General features: G+C 36.8%; 2 protein-coding genes and 1 pseudogene across 5 annotated transcripts; 1 reads left to right on the top strand and 2 right to left on the bottom strand.

Moving 5' to 3' along the window:
• The first annotated feature begins 4,286 nt into the window (after positions 1-4,286).
• Positions 4,287-6,146, top strand: LOC111391923 (isoflavone 2'-hydroxylase-like). The gene is made up of 2 exons (XM_023017210.1): positions 4,287-5,178; positions 5,300-6,146. The coding sequence occupies exons 1-2, from the start codon at positions 4,294-4,296 to the stop codon at positions 5,915-5,917; spliced, it is 1,503 nt and encodes a 500-aa protein (XP_022872978.1). The 5' UTR covers positions 4,287-4,293; the 3' UTR covers positions 5,918-6,146.
• A 74-nt stretch (positions 6,147-6,220) lies between these two features.
• Positions 6,221-13,357, bottom strand: LOC111391921 (geranylgeranyl transferase type-2 subunit alpha 1-like). 4 transcript variants are annotated; one of them, XM_023017204.1, is made up of 10 exons: positions 13,220-13,357; positions 12,819-12,904; positions 11,926-12,096; positions 11,676-11,847; positions 11,290-11,450; positions 11,102-11,206; positions 8,820-9,611; positions 8,527-8,716; positions 7,637-7,823; positions 6,221-6,783 (listed from the first exon to the last, which is right to left on the bottom strand). In XM_023017204.1, exons 3-10 carry the CDS (start codon positions 12,039-12,041, stop codon positions 6,395-6,397), a joined length of 2,112 nt encoding a protein of 703 aa, XP_022872972.1. In that variant the 5' UTR covers positions 12,042-12,096; positions 12,819-12,904; positions 13,220-13,357; the 3' UTR covers positions 6,221-6,394. The 4 variants fall into 4 exon arrangements, with proteins under 4 accessions (XP_022872972.1, XP_022872974.1, XP_022872973.1 ...); XM_023017206.1 differs by having other exon boundaries at positions 11,926-12,092; XM_023017207.1 differs by lacking the exon at positions 6,221-6,783 and adding an exon at positions 6,794-7,273.
• A 2,838-nt stretch (positions 13,358-16,195) lies between these two features.
• Positions 16,196-20,549, bottom strand: part of LOC111391926 — a 12,578-nt pseudogene continuing 8,224 nt past the window's right edge.

The following is a 20,549-nucleotide window of genomic DNA, read 5'->3' as shown; positions in this document are numbered from 1 at the left end:
ACTGCTCGACCAAGGACTTAGTTCGCTCAATTTCCTGGGAGGCGTTGCGCTTTTTAGCAGCCATCCTCACCCTGCAGTCGTCCATTTTAGCTTGAAGTTCCCTCATTTGAGCAGCCAAGTTAACCATCAAAGAGTCTTCAATCATGACTTCCGAGGAGATTTCTTTCAACTCGTCCTCAGCCTTGTTAATCTCCATACGCAAAGACTCTTTCTCAGCTACGGCTCGAAGATATTGAGTACGCTTGGCCTTTAGTTCAGTATTCTTGGCCAGCATAAAAAGGACCTCGGAGTGGATAACCTTCAACATCGCTTTAAAATCGGCAGAAAGATTGAGCGACGGAAGCGTCAATGCTTGCTTCAACTTCGCACTCAAGTGCTCAAGTTCATCCTTGTGCCTGGCAGCACTAGCCCTTCCAATATCCATATCCATGAAGGATACGTACTCAAATATCAATTCCTTCAGGAACTTCAAGTCTTCCTCTGAAGAAGCAGCAGGACGATCGGATGGAGCAGGGCGAAACATCTGAATTTGCCCCCAGGAAGCGAACAAGTCTTGGATAGACCGCACAATCCTGTCAGCATCCTGCAAAGAAGACTGCCAATATTGAAAATCCTCACTACAACGAACAAAGTGGAAATAGAAGTGAAGCAAAAAACTACCTCGTCGACAATCGTAGAAGATGGCGCGCCTTCAGCCAAGCTTGCCACCAACGACTCATCCATTCGTAAGGACTTCCCCTTGTCCGGGCGAGAAGATGTTGCCACAACGGGCGGACTCATAGGAGTATCTGCAAAGCTCAAGAGCAACAAATCAGAAACCAATAGCACGAGCAAAGGTAAGACATCAAAAAAACTGAATTACCTTTTGCTTCGATGTTTGGGGGGTTGACGCCCTGCGAAGAAGGTGGCTCATCCATGGGTTGTGATGAGGATTCTGGGACTGAAGATATCTCTTTAAGCGTAGCCCCCTCATCAACCGGTTTGGATGAAGTAGTCTCAGCAGAAGATGATGGGGCAGGAGTTGTCGATGTCAAAGCCTTTGAAGGAGAGGCTGAACTTTTCTGAGAAATCCAAAAGATCATTAGCACACAGAAAAGTTTCAAGTGTGAAAAAGTATACTTGTAAGTAAACCAATTTAATTACCTTCCTCCTGACAATAAGAGGAGCATCATCATCATCATCGACATCATCCTCCAGAATGGGAGATGCTGAGACTGGCCGTTTGCGGCTTGGAGCACTCTTGGCCGTAGTATGCTTGGCAGGGAGGGAAGAAGATGGACGAGCAGATTGTTTAGTGCGACGAGAAGGAGAGGGGCTCCGAATAGACAAAGGAGTGACCAAAACAGGAGGAGGAGAAGAAATACTCGGTTGGTCTAATGAATGAAAGGCACGATTGGCCTCAATCGCAAACAATCTGCGCTTTACCGATGGCCAGAATTGTTCAAAAAGAGGGTGAATGGTGTGGCTAGAATTGAAAGGGGCCAATGAAAAATGACTGGTTAAAAGGAGATTACGAGCATCTATAGCCTCTGCCTCCGCTTTAGTAATGGTGTGAAAACGGTCAACTAAATTCTTTGAATAGCAAGGAGGAACAGGCCAAGTTTGGCCAAAACCAAGCTGGCGAGCAAAAAATTGGGGAGCATAAATCTCTACCCCTGCCTTGGCATTAGTCCCAGTTAGAATATCATGAAATAGCTCCCTCCCGGTTAAAAACTGAATCCAAATGAGCAGGGAGGTGCTCGCGCTATCTATGGTGGAAGGGGGATGTACATAGTTTGGAGTCAAGAAAGGAGGAAAAGGAAAAAAGGAAGAGATTGAATCTAAAGAATAAAAGAATGAAAAAATGTCCCTTCTGGACATATTTACAGGAGTTAGGGGCTCCATAGCTAGCCCGTAACAGCTAGCAGAAGGACGAGAAATGGATGGAGCACCAAGCGATGGAAAATAGGATCTCAACCACAATTGAGTAAACCAAAGAGGTCCACTGCCAGTGGGAGATGCATCATTCTTCAATTGAGCTCGAAGAGAGGCCATGCCTCTATAAAGGGCAGCCAAAAACAAAAAACATAAATTCAAAGGCCTGCCACGCGTCAATTCGTGCGCTATGGGTAAATAACTCAGAGAAAGCTTTATACTTGGCACGCACAAAACATATTTACAAAGCCAAACTAAAAGGAAGGCCACTCGCTCAGTGTGGGTAGGCTCAGCACTCGAATGATTGTGGAGGGTCTGCAGGCTTGAATAAGAGTCGGTATAGTTTTTACCAAACTTTGGTGCTCCACCAGAAACTAAGATACCTGGGAAAATGGTATTGCCCAAAGGTGGTAGATTCACCAGGGCTCCAACATCCCTTAACGTAATAGACATGGGGTCAAGAGGAAAAATAAAGGTGTTATACTCAGGGGACCAAAAACTCAAAGCAATCGAAAAGAGCGCTGAATCAAAAGTAGGGGGACGAATAGAGACTTCTAACAAATCAGAAATCCTAGCGCTATCAAAAAGTGACTTAGTAGGACCATGACCCACAAGGCGAGCATGTCACCTACGAAAAGCTACATCAGATTTAGGCCAAGTGCGAATACCTCTTTCGCGAAGTGGCCCCAGCGGTAGAGAGTTCAGGAATGGAGGACCCTGAGTGCAGGGAAACAGCTGACCCACGGTCGCCTGTTCAACTGCCTCTGCATTGTTGAAGAAAGGACCCAAGTAGAACTCATTACGTCCAACGTCGGCGGGTGCGAGAAAACTTGGGGTTATGTATGGGCGACTCAGAAGTCTCTGAAAGTTATCAAAACTAAAGGAGTCGCTAGCTTGAGATTGTGAAGCAGCCATTGGAAAAGGAACGAAGCTTTCAGGGTTACGTAACAAGGAAGCAAAAGATGAACAGTGAATCGTGAAAGAGACGCAAAAAATATGAGGCATGGTTTGGTAGCAGTGAAATGGCGTGTTTGGGGTTTATAAGGGTTTGCAAAACGACACACCTTTTCAAGTTATAGAAAGAAACAATGATTGAAATTCTTGGGAATTTCGAACGTTGCTGGAAACACAAAGTGAATATGGTAAAATTCAATAATTATTATTAATTCTGCCATATTGGGGGGTAATTTTTGACACATAAAAATTCAGCCCAAATCGAACGGCCCAAGGAGTAAAGCCCGATTGGAGGATCCCCAAATCAGATATCCCAAAGAACGAAATCCAATCGAACAAATCAAGGTGAAGGCCCAAATAAGGGGGCCCAAGAATGTTGTAACGCCATCGCCCAAGTTTGCAAGTCGCCCAAAATCTGAACGAATAGAGTGTCATACGGTCGCCCAGAGCTGTTATTCTATTCTCGCCCAAACCTTCAAGTCGCCCAAGGTATCAACAGACATAACGCGTCGTGGTTATCAAGAAATGCAGTTATCAAGGCAGTTGTTAAAGCAGCCCTATCACGTTCCACGACTCAAGGAATTCAATCGAAAGCGGTTGAACGATGAAAGGTAATGGCAGCAGTTAAAAGGCAGTTTTTATGACAAAATGGCCACTACGAAGAAAGTGGGTAGTTATAGGACGATCAAGCAGTTTTCAAAGTAGTTAATTACAAAGAGATCGTCCATGAAGTATAAAAGGGAGAAAGGACATAGAAGCAGGACCGAATCAAAAACTCTCAAACAGAGAACATGTAATTTTCATTTCCTTAGTTTTTTAGACTTAAACAATTTTCTTTCAGTAACTCGTGTGCTTGCGCCTCTTGGAGGCACGTTGTTTTTCACTTCCAATTGTAAAGTTCATCGCCAATAAAAGAACACCCCTTTTTGGGACTTTGTCTCAAGAGGTTTCGTCCCTTACACAATCGTTTGATCCTTTTTAGTTGTTAGCGACTAACCCGCGCGAAACATGGTGCAATTGTGTTAAGCATTTTTCTGTACGTGTAGAGTTGTTCTTGAAATTTAGACCATTGATTTAAAAATAAAATCTTTAAAATGGATAAACTTGATGTTAACAAGTGTGCGTTGTCAACCAAGATTGTGAAAAAAAATAAAAAATAAATAAAATTTGTACAAGTAACGTAATTCAATGAGACAATAAGTCTATTGTCACTTGGACCGGAACTTGGCAACTATTCGGCCAGGTGGTGCCAGTGCCTCTTTTGTTTTCCATGCATCCAGCCACCTGTTGGGTTCATCTTCACCATCTGGCATAACATCTGCAAAGTCAATAACACGTGGCTTTCATGCTGTAATACTTCCGGTTTCTTTTGTTTATCTATTCATTTTCAATATTCAAATTTCTGTAACCCATTTTCCTCCATTGATGGACAATCTGTATTTCTATGTTCTTCCTATACTCTTCTTATTTCTGTACAACGTCCGCCTATATTTTCTTCACAGGATTCAAAATCTTCCTCCTGCTCCATTTCCATCCCTTCCATTTCTTGGTCACCTCTACTTATTCATTACTAGAAAGCCACTACATCGAGCTTTCTCCAAGCTCTCAAAGAGATACGGCCCCGTGGTTTTTCTGCAGTTAGGCTCCAGACGAGCCCTCATCGTGTCATCTCCAGTAATTGCCCAAGAATGCTTCACCAAAAATGACATTATCTTCGCTAATCGCCCCAATCTCCTCAATGGAAAAGTATTTGGATACAATTACACTAGCCTAGCTTGGTCGCCATACGGTGATCACTGGCGAAACCTTCGAAGAATTTCATCTCTTCACCTCTTATCCTCCCACAAGGTAAAGATGAACTCCAACATTCAGGCCGATGAAGCCCGAATTCTTATTCGTAAATTCGTTCGGTTTGCCAATGATAATCCGAATAAAGCTGTAGAATTCAAATGGATTTTGTTTGAATTTATGTTTAATGTGATAACAAGGATGATTACTGGGAAAAATTACAAGCTTGGTGCAGAGATTTTTCGGGAGATAACAAGTGAGATATCAAGGGTGACAATGGAGGCAAATGTAGAGGATTTTTTGCCATTTATGAAATGGTTTGGATTTAAGAATACAGAGAAAAAGATGAAATTAATACAGATGAAGAGAGACAAATTTATGCAGAATATAATCGAAGAACATCGTAGTATTGTATTGGAAGATGATAATGTAAAGGAGAAAAGTACATTACAAATATTACTGGATTTGCAGAGAGAAGAACCAGAATACTATTCTGATGAAACTATCAGAAACCTCCTCTTGGTAAGAACCTCAGAAACTATAATTTCCGTCCAAATCCATTTCTTATTTAAAACATGTTTGGTTAAGTTTAAAATAACTTGCTCATAAGTAAATAATCCACTTTATTATGCATTCTTAACAGGTTTTAGTCCATGGTGCAACTCATACTACATCAGTGACAATGGAGTGGGCATTTTCACACTTGCTTGACAATCCTTACATTTTAAGAAGAGCACAAGATGATATTGACACTCTCGTGGGAAAAGAACGTCTAATCGACGAATCAGACATAGCTGAACTTCCCTATCTCCGTTGCATTGTTAACGAAACGCTACGCCTCCACCCACCCCTGCCCCTCCTCTTGCCTCACGTATCATCGGGCGAATGCACAGTCGGTGGTTTCCGGGTTCCACTTGGAACCTTATTATTTGTAAATGTATGGGCTGTTCAAAACGATGACGAAAAATGGGTGGATGCTGAAAAATTCAAGCCGGAGAGATTTGAAGGTTTTCGAGGGAAAGATGAGTTGAAATTCTTCCCATTCGGATGGGGTCGAAGGGCATGCCCCGGTGAAAATTTGGCAATGCGTGTAGTTGAATTGGCATTGGGGTCTCTAATACAATGTTTCGAATGGGAAAAGATTGGGAAAATTGACATGAGTGAAGATAAAGGAATTGTAACATCAAAGATTCACTCTTTGATTGCCAAATGTAATCCTCGTCCTTCTGTTTACAACCTTATTAATTTTGTTAACAAATGAAAGTGCAGCGTGTCAACGAAACTTGCATAAATCAAATGTACTACAACTTTGTTCCTTTCTCTTTGCTACATTTTTTTTTTTTTTTTGGGGGTCAAAATTCAATAAAATATTGTCACGTGGCATTCTATAAAACTTCATGTAGCATATGAAGTGTGTACTACATTCATCGTTAGAGGGCTAAAGAAATATTGAATTTATAAATTAATCTAGAGTATAATTTCGTTTTTGTGCAAGATACAAGATAACATTCGATGACACATTCAATTACAGGAAGATGTTAATTGTACAACGTTACGAAATAGATTGAATAAAATTTCAAAAATTTTAATAAAATACAAGCAATTATCACCATCAAAGTTAATGCAGAAACAGGGTTTTTAGGTAAATACATCCAAGAATGCAGCATGTGCACTATAGAATGGAAGAAAATGAAACCCATATAAACAGAATTCAACCTGCATCATTTTTAAGTAAAACCTAATTACGATTCTCACCATCAAGCCACTTCAGTGATGGCATTAACTTAAACAGAAATGATTTCAACTGATCATTAACAACTGCATTTCCCATTATATCTAATTGTATCAAATTCAAGTCTCGGAAAATAAAAAACACGTCCCAGTGATTATTCAACTTGACACCTGAATTCGTAAATTCCTTGAAATTCCAATCATTTTCGACGGTGTGTGTCATGGGAGACGAGCATAAATACCTTCTTGTGTTGACAGCGTGAGCACCAATCTCATTGTATGAAATGTTTAATACCTTCAATGATTTCAAGCTTCTCAAGGGATCCAATGCAGTAAAACTGCAAATTTTATTGTTGCTAAGGTTCAAGCAAGAAAGCAATTGCAGAGCCTCCAATCCTGTCAAAGAATCGAATAAAAAGAGAAATACGACTTCTTCATTTCCTCACTAGTATTAACAGGCATAAAGGTTAGTCATGAGTGGGAAGATGCATAGCAAAAATATCATTACATTATGTAGAAACGTGAATAGAAAGAGAGAATGGGAGTACTGAATATCACAAGTCGATGTCTAACTTATTCAACATACTATACTAGTAATCCTATTTACATGCAAAACTTCCCACCAAGAACAAAAGCTTGCTAGGATAAAAAATTAGAGAAAATATAACTCAAAATAACGGTAACAAACCAACCCCCTTATTCCAAGCAATTATGAGTTTTGTAAGGATCTAATCGTTTTGAGTCTTTTATGGATGTAGCATCGAACCAAATGTAAACTAATATTTATCCAAGAATATCAATCAACTTCCCAAATTTACATCCACCAAGTCGGTAATTTTGGGATGTGATCTCCTCATTAGGATTGCAATGCCTCCATGTGTCGAACCTATGATTTCACAAAAAGCATTTTGAATACAAGTATTCAAATCAACGTATATGATAATTGTGATCGTATAACACAACTGAAAAGACAGATGACTGAGAACTATTTGACGAGTGATAGGTATAGTATAATTCAACCTATGACAATAAAATATTGCCTCTTGTCGAAGAAAATAAAACATCTGGAAAAGATGAAAGCAGCTCAGGTGAAAGAATTTCTTCCTCTTTTTCCTTTGTTAGGTGGATATCTCATATAACAATGTAGATAATCTCAAACCATTACACAGCTTGTAACTAAATATTGAAAATGATAGATCAATGATCCATGTATTTAAAAGATCAATATATATGTGTATTAAGCAATTACCTTCAATTGATCGGATTTTGTTGTGGCTGAGATCTAAAATTTGAATCCACAATAATCGCTCGACACTCCCAATTTGCGATAACAAAAGGCCATTGAGCCGTAAACATAAACAAGAATACATTCTTGGTGAAGTTGAATCTCCATATTGATAGCAGTATCTCAGAATAGATTCCATACTGGAAGTCACCTGCAAAACAATCACTCAATTATCTGAAGTTCTTCTCCATATTGATTGCTATCCATCTAAGACATGATCTTACGCAACTTACACCTGAAAAGAATCTGTAATGTAAAATTGAAAATCATAAAACACTGCATGACGTTACAGTATAAAAGGACACATTATTGGACCAAAAATTTTCAAAATAATGGATGAATTCATGATATTTGATTCAGACAGCATGATATCACCCCCCACGAACAGCATTATTGGTCTTATCTCAACCAAAAACTGCAAATAGTCAATTCTTGGAATACATCTTTTTCCTAACCACAATTCATGTATCCCCCAGCTTCATTCTTGCAAGTAGTATATATAAACTCAATAATTAAAAAAACAAAGAAGCTGTGATCTCTTCATGCAAATAAATTTGAGCTTGAACTTGAATTCCATTTAAATTCTACAATAAATGACTGCATGTCAAACAGAAATATATTAAGAGGCCAATTTGCAAAATCTAAAGCTTGGAAAATCCAAGAACTAATAATTTATATATAATGGGTTGTAACTCCTTAATGCTCAATAAACATGTTTTACTCTATATCTAACAGCTAGATTATGGTCCCAGATTTAATAAACAAGAAGTACCTAACAAACACAACATGAAACAATATATCTACACGTGACAATGGCATTCCAAGAGTAGCAATGCCAAGAAAACGTGAGTCACCTGTTTTAATAGGACTAAGCTGGACTCATCCTCATAGTAACAAATGTGTACAGGGTCCAACTTCATCAAATCATGATACAGTCCAAGAATTTCTTCGTAATGGACCTCAATTCCATCATTTGGAATACCATATGAGATCAATTTGTTTTGTGCCATCAGCAGTCTTGCAAGAGTCAGTTTCCCAATTTTACTACAGGAAAAAGAAAAGAAAAGAAAAGAAAAATTACCAACGTTACTAAATGGATTATCTTCTCTATAGACCCCATGTTTCTCAAAAAAAGAATCCAGCTAACCAGTTTGTTGATGACAATAGTTCCCGACAGTGAGCAATTTCATTGGATATAATCTTCATACTCCAATCAGAAGCAGCCTTTGATTTACTCTCCTCGGCGATTTTTAATTGATGAAGTGAGCGTAGCAAGCTTGCATCATGAGATTGTGTAGCATGTGAGTAAAATTCTTTATCTTTCCATGAAAATCTCGGTACGGTCTGCCCCTCTGCATGTTCCCGATCATGGGAAGGTACACACAGTGAGAACACTATATGCGAAGTCTGACTACAGGAGAAACCACTCGATGAAACGATACCCGGAAACTGGGCTACGAAAACTTTTAAATGGCAATCCTTTAGAGAGTGCACTTCATCAGGTAAATTTAGGTAAGTTAACCATACTTGGGCAAAACCAAATTTATTTGCTGAAAGTGGTCTCCAAATAACATCCTCATTAGCATAGTATTCACATTCAATGGTGACGGTAGAAGAGTTTACACCTTCAACTGGTTCGCTGAAATATAGTACGAGTGGAAACATTCTATCTTTAGACTGGGAATGCATGCTTGGAAATAAATTACAACCATCTAAGTAATCAACTGATCTACTAGAGCCATGAGGAGGCCACGAAGAAAGTAGGAAAGGTTCCAGTTTAACTGTTTGATCCAGAAGCCAAAGATGATAAAACCAACCGCTTTGATCATCCGGGTCTGTAAATAGAGCATTACGTACAAATTCAAATTCCTCTTCCAAAACACTCTCTTTGTGACTCTGTCTTTCTCCTCTTTTCTTGAATAGATGAGACAAAAGCACACTGCAAATTTATTGGTGAAAAAATTGAGGAGAATAAAATAAAGTATAGCACATAAAACAATTAATTGTATTGGAGACTAAAATAATTTTTATCATAGGAAGTAAAATCTACTAACTTTAATGACCAAAGAGATTCTTTGCATTGATAGGGTTGTCAATCAAGCTTTTTTCAGTCCAAGCTCGGCTTGAAAAATGATCTCAGAATGAATTTGATCTAGCTCAAGCTCATAAATCAAATAATTTACACCACAATGAATATCATATCTTGATGCTTTAAACTGTGTTTGACTTAATGGCTCAATACCTACACGTACGTGGGAGTTCGTAAAATGTGATAAGAGACTAAGGAAGTAAGACAAAGCTACTTAACAATGGCCAATAAACATACTCTTATCTAGTTCAAATCAAGTCTACCCTCAATCATGGTATGCTTGAATGTAGACTCAACCCTGAACCATAAGCTTAAAATTGGGGTTGATTTATACTGATATCAGGCTCAACTTAAAAAACTATCCGACGGAGCTTGCAAGCTTTGAGCAGCTTGTGCTTTTTGAAAATCTTACACTTAAAAAAATGACTTTATACACTTAGTGCCCTATCGATCTCCATAATCAAATAATAGAAACAATTATATTACATTTACATCTTTGCAATACCATAACTTTGACTAAATGTTAATCACTGGAAAGAAAACATGCATTGTACTATTAATCCAGGACAAGGACTAAAAGTCTAAAACGAGTTGCTAGATTTGACTATGAAACAAATGAATTCCAAGGAAGGGCGAAAAGAAAAAAAGAAAACAGAAAAAAGATACTATAAAAAGAAAGAAAAAAGTGAAGCTACGCGCTGTAGGTATCCTGCCATCGGTAATCTGACACCATAAACTTACAACTTTACTTGGGAGGGTTTATCGCACTTCAGTTGAGGCTGGAACATGCCTGCTGCACTTGTTCCCTTCTCTATATTCCATTTTTTATATTTCTAGTTTTAGATGTTCAACTGCATTTAAAGTAGCTCAAAAAATTCTTAAAATGCTCTAACTACAAAATAATCAGCTTAGAAAGCTTGGCATGATAATAAAATGTCCCAAAAGGTCAGGACAAATGAGTACATGTTTCAGCTGTTCAAAGTCATATGCATTGAGGCATGCATAGGTCGTGGCTTTAACCTTGATAAATGAAACTAAAAATGTAAGGTTTGAGGCGCTTAATAATGGTGTTTATGTGAGATGGGCCTTAAGGTGTAAGCTTAAAGAGCTTTAAAAAACAATGGGTAGTTCTTATTCTCTCCTTTTTGTGTTTTTTACCTGACAATTTCGAAGATTAATAATCAAGCAGTCATTCCATGACGCAAAAACTGGAAACATGCAATAAAATAAGTATTTTCCACTAAGATAAAGAACTAAGTGTGTGTTACACATGGTTCACAGAGCTCATATAAATAGATTATAGAAATCTAACGCAAATAGGAGTGATGTATTATTAATACCTTCTGTTATGCCAGGCAGAATAATTGCTAAAATTATCGTATATCATATCTGTAGTGTATTGCAGTTCCTCTTCATCTGATATCTTCTTTAACATCGTTATGAACCTGAAAATAGAGGCCCAAATAGATAACATCAACAAATGCAACTATCAATTAACTCCCAAGAAATCAAAATTCCAGTTATTAACCTCCTGTAGTTCCAGGCATTGAAATTCCGGGAGTCCAACTTCTGAAACTTGCCCAGAAGACGCAATTCGTTGTCCGTGGAAGAATGCCCCTTGCTCAGAACCCATTTACGATGATACCAAGCACCATAAGACTTAAAATTCTTCTTCAATGCATTTTCTACCTAACAAAATTTCACACTACCTGATTAATCGGGAGAACAATCAATATATTTAATGCATTTTCAAGTCAGTGAAAATTCACACTAAGTGATTATTGGGCTGCACAATGAATTAATAGTATAGAAACACATATTGTAAACTTAAAATCAGAGAGAATACAAATTAATTTTCCAAGACATACTTGATTCTCATAAAACAACTGAAGTGGAAAGTGGATGAAAACCTACAACTTTCAATTCCTCATTTAGAACTGATTGGATGGACTCGGAATCAGCTTCAGTCTCTGACTGGTGATTAAGAAAGTGTTGTACGGCAAGTTTTCGGTAATTCCAACCAGTATAATGCTCTGGATTCACTTCTAACAGCTTTGCACTTGTTTCTAAAGCTTCTTTTGTATATCTGCAATTTAGAAAATAAAATCAGTCGATCCCCAAAAATTACAGATTATAGATAACAAATACCAAAATGATTACTGACATTTTATTGTGATGTAGGTGAAGGAACTGAGATTGGAGATCACGAAGTTCAATGGCTTTTAGGGCTGAAGCTTCTTGCTCTTCTTGACTTGGGGTTTTACGGTATATCCCATGCATTTTTTCTGTACCTCTTTCTTCCTTCACAGATTTCTTGTTTAGATGTAGCCCCTTCCTGGGAAAGAAAAAAAGGGAATTGCTACTAAAATTGATGAATGGTATATAAATTCCAAAAACGTTGGAGACCAAAGTTGCAATCAAATGATTTAGCCCTCTTTTTTATCTTTCACTTTTGATGTAAAAATCCATGTAATTAGTTGATCTCATTTACAATGGAAAATAGCTTTAAAAAGGTGTGAAGCCACATTTCCGATAAAAAACATAGATAAACATTTTTTCCCCAAAGGCAAAGAATAGTGCTTGAGCTTCTTCAACTTTTCATTATTTTCTTAGCTCATGTTGAGAATCTCGAATTTTCATCTAGATACTCTCAATTATCTTTATCTATATTGTTTATTTTACCATGGTCGATAAATTATTCTTTTATTTTCTCAATCTAGATAGTGATCTAAATAAAAGGTTTACATATATTTCTACATTATAATATATATTCTGTCTCCCCGAAAAAATGCTATCCATGACTACAAAATAAGTATCAGATCATATTTCTGGGATTATTCTTAATCAACAAAACTGATCAATGAATGGTGTACTTTATAAAACTCATTGAAATATTACAAAGTGTTGTTTATCTTTGTGTTCTACATAAAAAGGGCCAAGAATAATGATCCAAGCAGGCTTGTGCACTTGATCCAACATACATCACTGATCATAAATCCACATATACCAAAATGAATACTAATTTTTTCCTCAAAAAAGTTGGGAACGGCGAAGTACCTGAAATGGGAACTGAGAAATGGACCAAATTGTAAGAACCAAAATAACTAATCAAAATTGGAAGCCTCGAGCAGAAAACTTGAAAACTGTAAATAAGATTCAGAGTTAAGCCCCAAAAAACTAAGTTTCAAACTGAACACTGAATTTCCCAGGGGCCAAAAAAAAAAAAAAGGATTAAACTAAAAACTTTCAAAAAAAAAAAAAAAAAAGATCCAATAAAATCTAAACTATCAATTTCAATAGAACATCCAAATAAAAAGTAGGCAAATATGAATAAAAATTCCGAAAAAGTAAAAAAAAAAAAAAAAAAAAAACCAAAAAAAAAAAAAAAAAAAAAAAAAAAAAGTGAGATAGAGAGAGAAAACTAAAAGAGAGAAATCGGAGGCAGGTGGAATCCTCACCGCCTGCGACTGCCGGCGGGATGGAGTCCGGTGCACTGTCAGCTGAACTTTGGATGGCTAGATCGATCGGTCAAAAAAATTTGCCAACTAAGGGGTGCACTGAATCCATGGGATTTATTTGAGATTCCGTAAAAAAAGAAAAAGTCACTATATATTTCTATAGAAGTTAACGTTATATTTAATTAAAAAATTTTAGAAGCCTCTAAAAATTGGATTCAAATTTTAATAATTTTTAAATGTTTTTATAAAAATATTTGGAGTACTAACTTTTAAGTAATAAATATTCTAAAATTTTGTCTCTCATCAATCCCGAGATTTTGGTGGACTTTCACGAAAAAAAATTTCAATATTTCTTGACTTTAACCTTCCATTGACATTTATGATTAAAATTTCTTTTTTTTATTAATTATATTCCATTTATCTTTCTTTCTTATTATTTATCTTTATCTTCTATGAAAAAATTTTGAATTCTTATAGCTTTTTTTTAATTCATTTTTTTGAAAAATATCTATTTTTTTATTTAATTATAAAATTTTAGGGTGTGTTTGATTACATTTATTTTTCATGAAAAATATCAATTTTCCACCCAAATTCCTACTTGGAGTGTTTGATTGCTATTTTTTTCCATAGAAAACATTTTCCAACTTTTGAAAATATGTCTAATTTTCCTTGTTTTTAAGGAAAATATTTTCCTTGGGTAGAGGTGGTTTTTATTTTCCACAAAAGGTGGAAAACATTTTCTAATCTAGGTGATATTTTCTATTCCAATCAAACACACTCTTATATGAAAATTTATAACTAAATTTAAATATATTGATTTTTATTTATTTTTAAAAGTATACTATACTAATAATATTAAATCATATATATGTAAAATTTTGATTATTTTTTATTTAATTAGTCTTAAATTTTTATTTATTTTTTATTATATAGGAAGAAGAATGGGAAGGAAAGGGGAATTGTGAGAACTAAGGCTCCGTTTGATTGCACGAAATTTTCCATAGAACTTGGAATTCGAATTCCAACTTCCACTTTTGACCTGTTTGATTGACAAAATTTTCCAGGGAATTGATTTTCCATGAATTTCTAGGTACAACACCTTAAAGCGTGATTTTCCACCTTTTTTTTTCCTAGGGGATAGGTGGTTTTTGGTTTTCCACCTTTTTTTATTTTTATTTTTTTTGCTTTTTTTATTTTTTTTTAATTGTTGGCAATGGGAACAAATTTTAGGAATAATTGTAAAAGAGGATATCCCTGAAATTGACAATTTCCACGTAAAACAAAGTCAAACGAACATCAAAAAATATTTTTACTTCAACATTTTCCACGTGAAAAATTTATACAATCAAACACAATAATTTACAATTTCCATGAAAACAATTTCTAGGTAATTCAATTCCCTGGAATTCATTTTCTTTCCACCTAAATTCCATCTTCGCAATCAAACAGACCCTAACATCTTATATGTGAGAATTTTATACCAAATTTATATGAATTATATTTCAAATGAAAGTCTATAAAAAATTTAAAATGAAAATCCATAAAAGTCTACGAAAGACTTTCACTAATTTCATACAAATTTATAAAAGATTCACAAAATCCACAAAAGCCATCATTTAAAAAAATTCAACAAAGTTTTCAAATGTCCCAATTGTATACCCTCCTAAAATATGGTTTTTGCGGTGACTCAGAAATTTTGATCATCGGACCGCGATTTCTACCCAATTAGGAAACATTAATGGGCATGCCCAGCCCATTTGGTGTTTTTGCTCTCACTGGGCCTTAATGGGCTCTGCCCACAATCGGAAGGAGCAGCCACTTTAACGGCGTGAACTCCTTGATTAAGGAGTTTCACAGCCTAATTGTACCAGGACTAGGATTCCATGTTCTGGTAGTGGCTATATATATGTCTCTTTGGTACTTAACTTTCATTGCATATCATAAAACTTTGTAAGATAGAATAATCCTTATACAGGCTTCAACTACTCTGAAGAAGGTAAATTCTGATATTTCATAATAAAATAACGCTCATGATATTAAATTGCTTGTCATCGATATTATTTCCATCATAGAAGAATCTGCTTACAATGTCATAGATGACACTCTGTACATGGTTGCCACCAGTGAAGCAGTGACGGCAAGAGATCGACGGAGGGAGAGTGAAGATATAATCCAATATTCGATACTAGAGATTGTCTTAATCATTATATTTAGGATAGCTTATGTCGGATGTCTAGGAATCTCTATGTATTGCTGCCTTTTGTTGGCCCATTTTTTGTCACATTGGCTTTGTATAAACAATTGAAACTCATTTTCAAGTCAAATTTGCATTAATTATCCTAAAATTTCAGAATGAGTTTGCTGGTAACCATTTTGAAACTCTGTTTGAGGTCTTAGGTTGAATATAAGATTTGTAGTATGAGTTTTAATATTTTTTGATGTTGGACAATCCTATTGTATATTTTACAATAGGATAAAAGTAAGATAATTATAATAAGATATCTAGTTGTAATAGATTTACCTTTTTATTCTTGTTTCTTCCATCGCACCATTTTCTTCTCATTACTCCCTTTATTAGCTGTAATTTGTTCCATAATACGCACGTTCAATGCTTTAGTTATCACTGTCCTTGTGGTAACTGCGTGCTTTAATTTGTTCCATAATATGGGTATTTTAAAAAAATATATATCAATACCCCTATTTTCCACGTCGAATCTTTCATTATAGGACACGTGGAATTGACTAAGCATTTTATTCAAACAAATATAGAATCACATTGAAAGAATATGGAGATATTAAGGAAGAAAAGATTGCAGATTCACATGTGATAAAAGTTTATAATCAAATGAATGAAACATGTGGTTCGTTTGAGAGCTGATTTGACTATCCTAACGACTTCAAATGAGTCCGTTAGCAACCATGGCAAGATGGAAAATTTGAATCTTAACTAGGAATCTTAATAAGCGGACAACCAAGTTTCGATTCGAATCTTAACTAGGAATTTTAATAAGCTCACAATCAATTTTCGATGACACGACCTTGATGTCGAGATTTCTTAGTACAATATAGAATATATAATTACGATGAAAAATTCTAGCTTTTCATTCTACAAGAAAGAATGAAACATTGTTAAATGCAACTACACTTTCCCATTGGGCAGCCTAGATGGAACTCATGTAAACATTGATGCCTATTTGATAAAACTTACAATTTGTGTAATTTAGTCATTGGGAACCGATCTGCTATTTGCTATCATCCTTCACACACAAAGGCAATAAATACACATCCCTTCTGCCTCCCGGGGCATAGTCTAGTGGTGCAAAGGACAGGAGTGATGTTATCTCAATCCTTGCTGGCAGCCGCAGTGTGGGAGTTCGATTCCTAAGACATGAAATTGGACTCCTTGTAAGCACAGTGTATAGGCAGCTCTTGTTCCCTGACTTGCTGAGACACATTCTGCGATTTGCCTCCCTCACAAATTTCTAGGGACGGGGCAGTGGGGACCCTCAAGTTTGGGGTTCAACCTTTTTTTAATAAATACACATCCCTTCTTCTTCATCACACTTCTTTAGGATTTCTGATAACCATGGTATATCATCGTAGCTATTTCTGAACACAGCAGAGCACGAGACGCACTACGTCTAGCAGGTATACACTCAGTATCTATGCTGAAATTTATAGCCCATCAGTAACTTCATAACTCTATCCCTGCCACCAGACGCTACTTTCTCACCATCGAGACTCCAGTCGACTGCAAAAACCTGAGACGAAGAGTTCTTAATTAAAGCTTCTCGTCCCCCATCACCCCAAGTGGGAAAAAGAAGCGAACATAAGAAAAGGCCACATATGAGTAAGTAGATATGCACGAAAGCCCATGGAAAGGGATGTTGTAAGAGGCATTAGGGAAGAGAAACATTACTTCGTCTGCATGGCCCGGAAGGTCTTGTTTCAACTTCTGTGTTCGGATAAATCACATTAAGAGTATTTACTCACCATAAAAATGTCCTATTTGCAAGGTACATCCAACAGAGACTCCTGAAATGATATTCTTGACCATATAATGAATAGTTCCAAAGAAAACATATGAACCCAAAAGTAATGAAGACAAGCAGTTGAATTATCCAAAGATCCCTTGCCTTTAAAGTTGAAACTTTGCTCCCACTCAGAAGCAACCTACTGTTTGCTGACCAGCTGTAGCAAGAAAAATGCAAATTAGCCATAAAACCTGTAAATTCATAAGAAATTAAAAAATTTAAATAAATACATAAATAAAAATAAAAGAGGAAGAATGCTAACCTTATTTGATAAACGGAACCCACATGGCCACGAAATGCAGCTACAAACTTTCCTGTAATACCATTCCACAACTTGACTGACTTGTGAAAGGAGGCACTTGCAATCCATTGCCCATCAGGTGAAATGAACATGATTGACGAGCTGCAACAGAACAAGTTATGGGCTTAGTGAGTAAGCATGAAGAAATAATCTTGATCTAGTAGATACTTCTTGTGTCATACCACTAAGAAAATAACAGAATATATATTTCTATTTTACATTCTAAAAAGTAATTAATTTTAGACTTCTAGTATACTTGAGAATTTCGAACCACTCCAGATTTCTTCATTTGAAATAGCAGAAAGATATAGAAAGTTAAGCACCACAAGCCATTAGTTTTGCTATATACAAGTTAGTTTGACAGGGTCCAATCACTAAATCTTCCACCATCAAATATTTTCGTAATCTCATTCAACAAATAGCATCATACCATCACTGTCACCTGCAGACATGTAAATTAAAGCAGGGAACTTTTCTCTTTCACGGCAAGATACATCATAAGTGTCAACATCTAGCTAGAACTTTTCTCTTTCACTGCATGATATATGTTGGGTTTTTTGATACCCAATAAATCCCGGGCTATGATGTTAACGTGGGTTAATATTATTTCATAGGCATAGGCCGATGAATGAAATAAGTCCAACAACCAAGTCCAAGAGCTACACCCGGCCCAATTGTATTCCTTATGGATGGCTTGAATCTTGGCCCATTTATCCCTTTAATGGCCCAACTTAAAGCCTAACCCTAGAGTATATATATGAATATAACCCTAGCCTCTTTATGATGATGAGTGTGTGATTTTGAGAGAAGAAACTAGTGAATCCCGGCTGTCCCCTTTTTGTGTGAGAAAAAGGTGTCCAGAAGTGTCCAGAACGCTTGTATAACGTGTGCAATTGGTGGTTCTTTCATAGTATACCTTTGTGGTGTCCTCTCCTAGCCTTTGTGGCCATAAATCATCATCCCTTCTTGTCCTACGTGGGTAAGATTGTACAGCAACCAAGGTGAATCAATTTGGTTGTGGTTTGGAGCCGTGTGGATTGGTTGTTGGTAGAGAAAGGTACGTTGGACTGAGCCTGGAAAATCACCGTTTGAAGATCCTTTTGAGAGGGCTTCCGCAACAATTGGTATCAGAGTTTCAAGGTGAAGGTTTTGGCTCGAGAAATCTGCCAGAAATCGTCCAAAAATTCGGCAGAAACGAGGCAGAAATCAGATCGAAAAACTGTCCAGAAAACTGTTAAAAATCAGCCACTGTTTTGGTGTTTTCTGACCAATCCAGAAGGAGTTTGGTGAAAAGGAGGCCGGATTCGTGATCTGCAGGTGGAGGCGGTGTTGTGTGACCGGCGCGTGTGGGAGACGAACGCCGGCGGCGGCGGCGCGTGGCTTCTCCGGCGTGGCGCGTGTGTGCGCGTGCGGCAGTTTCTGGGGAAGTTTCCTTCAGACAGTTTGTTCCTTGTATTATTTCTAACATTTTTCGTGTTGGAAGTTTTCTGTTTCAGGGTACGCAGAAGAATCTGGACAGCGTTGTTCTTCGGACGTTCGGGACTCGATTGTGATTTTTTGGTTGCTGCAGTTTCCAGAGACTTTAGGACAAATAGTGGTGGTCCTAAAGTGATAAATTCGCAACTCTCATAATTTACGGACTCAGATAGTCCGCTCTGGTATATTGGCTTAACTTATTTTTTAAATTTCAGCATTAGCAGATCATCGTGTGGGGTGATCGTTAGGATTGGGGGTTGTCATTGCTTGGCAACCATTGCTTGTGCTAGAAAATTTAGGAATTATTTGCTCTGTTTGTGAAGTGTTGAGTTTTGATTGCAAGTTGGTAGTTGATTTTGTGCTTTACCTGTCATATAGTCACTGTGTGAGGCTTGTTGCGTGGAAATTCAAACTTTTGTTTACATACCTTCGTGTTGCATTGATTTTCCTGTTAGAACACCTGGACTTGACCCGTTCGAACATTCCCTTGATCTAAGATCGTGAATCTTACGAAACCCTGGAAATCTAGAACGGTGTATATTGCGGCCGTAGGATAACTTTGTGTGACCTATCTGTGCTTTTGGTTGTTCTATTTTTTTTAAAAATGTCTTTACGCTTTGAAGTTGGAATTTTTAATGGGAAAGGGGATTCGAACATTCCCTTGATCTAAGATCGTGAATCTTACGAAACCCTGGAAATCTAGAACGGTGTATATTGCGGCCGTAGGATAACTTTGTGTGACCTATCTGTGCTTTTGGTTGTTCTATTTTTTTTAAAAATGTCTTTACGCTTTGAAGTTGGAATTTTTAATGGGAAAGGGGATTTTTTCAATTTGGCAACAAAAGATGAAGGGTATTTTGGTCCAACAAAAAGTTTCAAAGGCCATAGATGGCAAATTTCCTGGAAATTTAACAGAAGTACAAAAAGAAGAGTATGATGAACTTGCATACACTTCAATTATTTTACACCTATCTGATACTGTTTTGAGAAAAGTAGGAAAATTGGATTCTACAAAACAACTTTGGGAAAAGTTGGAGGACTTATATTTGCTTAAGTCAACTCCTAATAAATTGTACTTGCTTGAACGATTTTTCAGCTTTAAAATGGATCCTTCAAAGGATCTTGATGATAATCTGGATGTCTTTAACAAATTAGTTCAAGACATCGTTAACTGTGATGAAGAGGTATCTGAAACGTATAAGGCTATTATCTTGCTTAATTCCATGCCTGATTCATAGAGAGAGGTTAAGAATGTAATTAAGTATAGTAGGGACACCTTAACACCTGATATTGTCATAGACTCACTTAGGAGTAAGGAGATGGAGATTAAGGCTGAAAAAGAGGATAAGAGGAGTGGCGAGTTACATATGATGAGGAGTAGGATGAAGCTTAAGCAAATGAATTTGGGTAGAACTCAAGATGGTAGTGATTCGAGTAGTGACTCGAGTGATGAGGGTAGTAAGAAGAAGGGCAAGGGACGAGACAAGTCTAGTGGTAAAAGGTGTTACAGTTGTGGTAA

The sequence above is a fragment of the Olea europaea genome, unplaced genomic scaffold, assembly GCF_002742605.1.
Source record: "Olea europaea var. sylvestris unplaced genomic scaffold, O_europaea_v1 scaffold858, whole genome shotgun sequence".
In the NCBI taxonomy this organism is placed as follows: domain Eukaryota; kingdom Viridiplantae; phylum Streptophyta; class Magnoliopsida; order Lamiales; family Oleaceae; genus Olea; species Olea europaea.
The sequence above is the reverse complement of the archived record's forward strand: the minus strand, read 5'-3'. Positions and strand labels throughout refer to the sequence as shown.

What these genes read in the sequence shown, in the direction of transcription:
- LOC111391921 (XM_023017204.1), bottom strand. Translation starts at nt 12,041, where the DNA reads ATGCATGGGATATACCGTAAAACCCCAAGTCAAGAAGAGCAAGAAGCT. An exon ending in CACCTACATCACAATAAAAT is followed by an intron (nt 11,848 to 11,925) that starts GTCAGTAATCAT and finishes TCTAAATTGCAG; the next exon opens with ATATACAAAAGAAGCTTTAG. An exon ending in CTATTGTCATCAACAAACTG is followed by an intron (nt 8,717 to 8,819) that starts GTTAGCTGGATT and finishes TTTTTCCTGTAG; the next exon opens with TAAAATTGGGAAACTGACTC.
- LOC111391923 (XM_023017210.1), top strand. Translation starts at nt 4,294, where the DNA reads ATGGACAATCTGTATTTCTATGTTCTTCCTATACTCTTCTTATTTCTG. An exon ending in CTATCAGAAACCTCCTCTTG is followed by an intron (nt 5,179 to 5,299) that starts GTAAGAACCTCA and finishes CATTCTTAACAG; the next exon opens with GTTTTAGTCCATGGTGCAAC.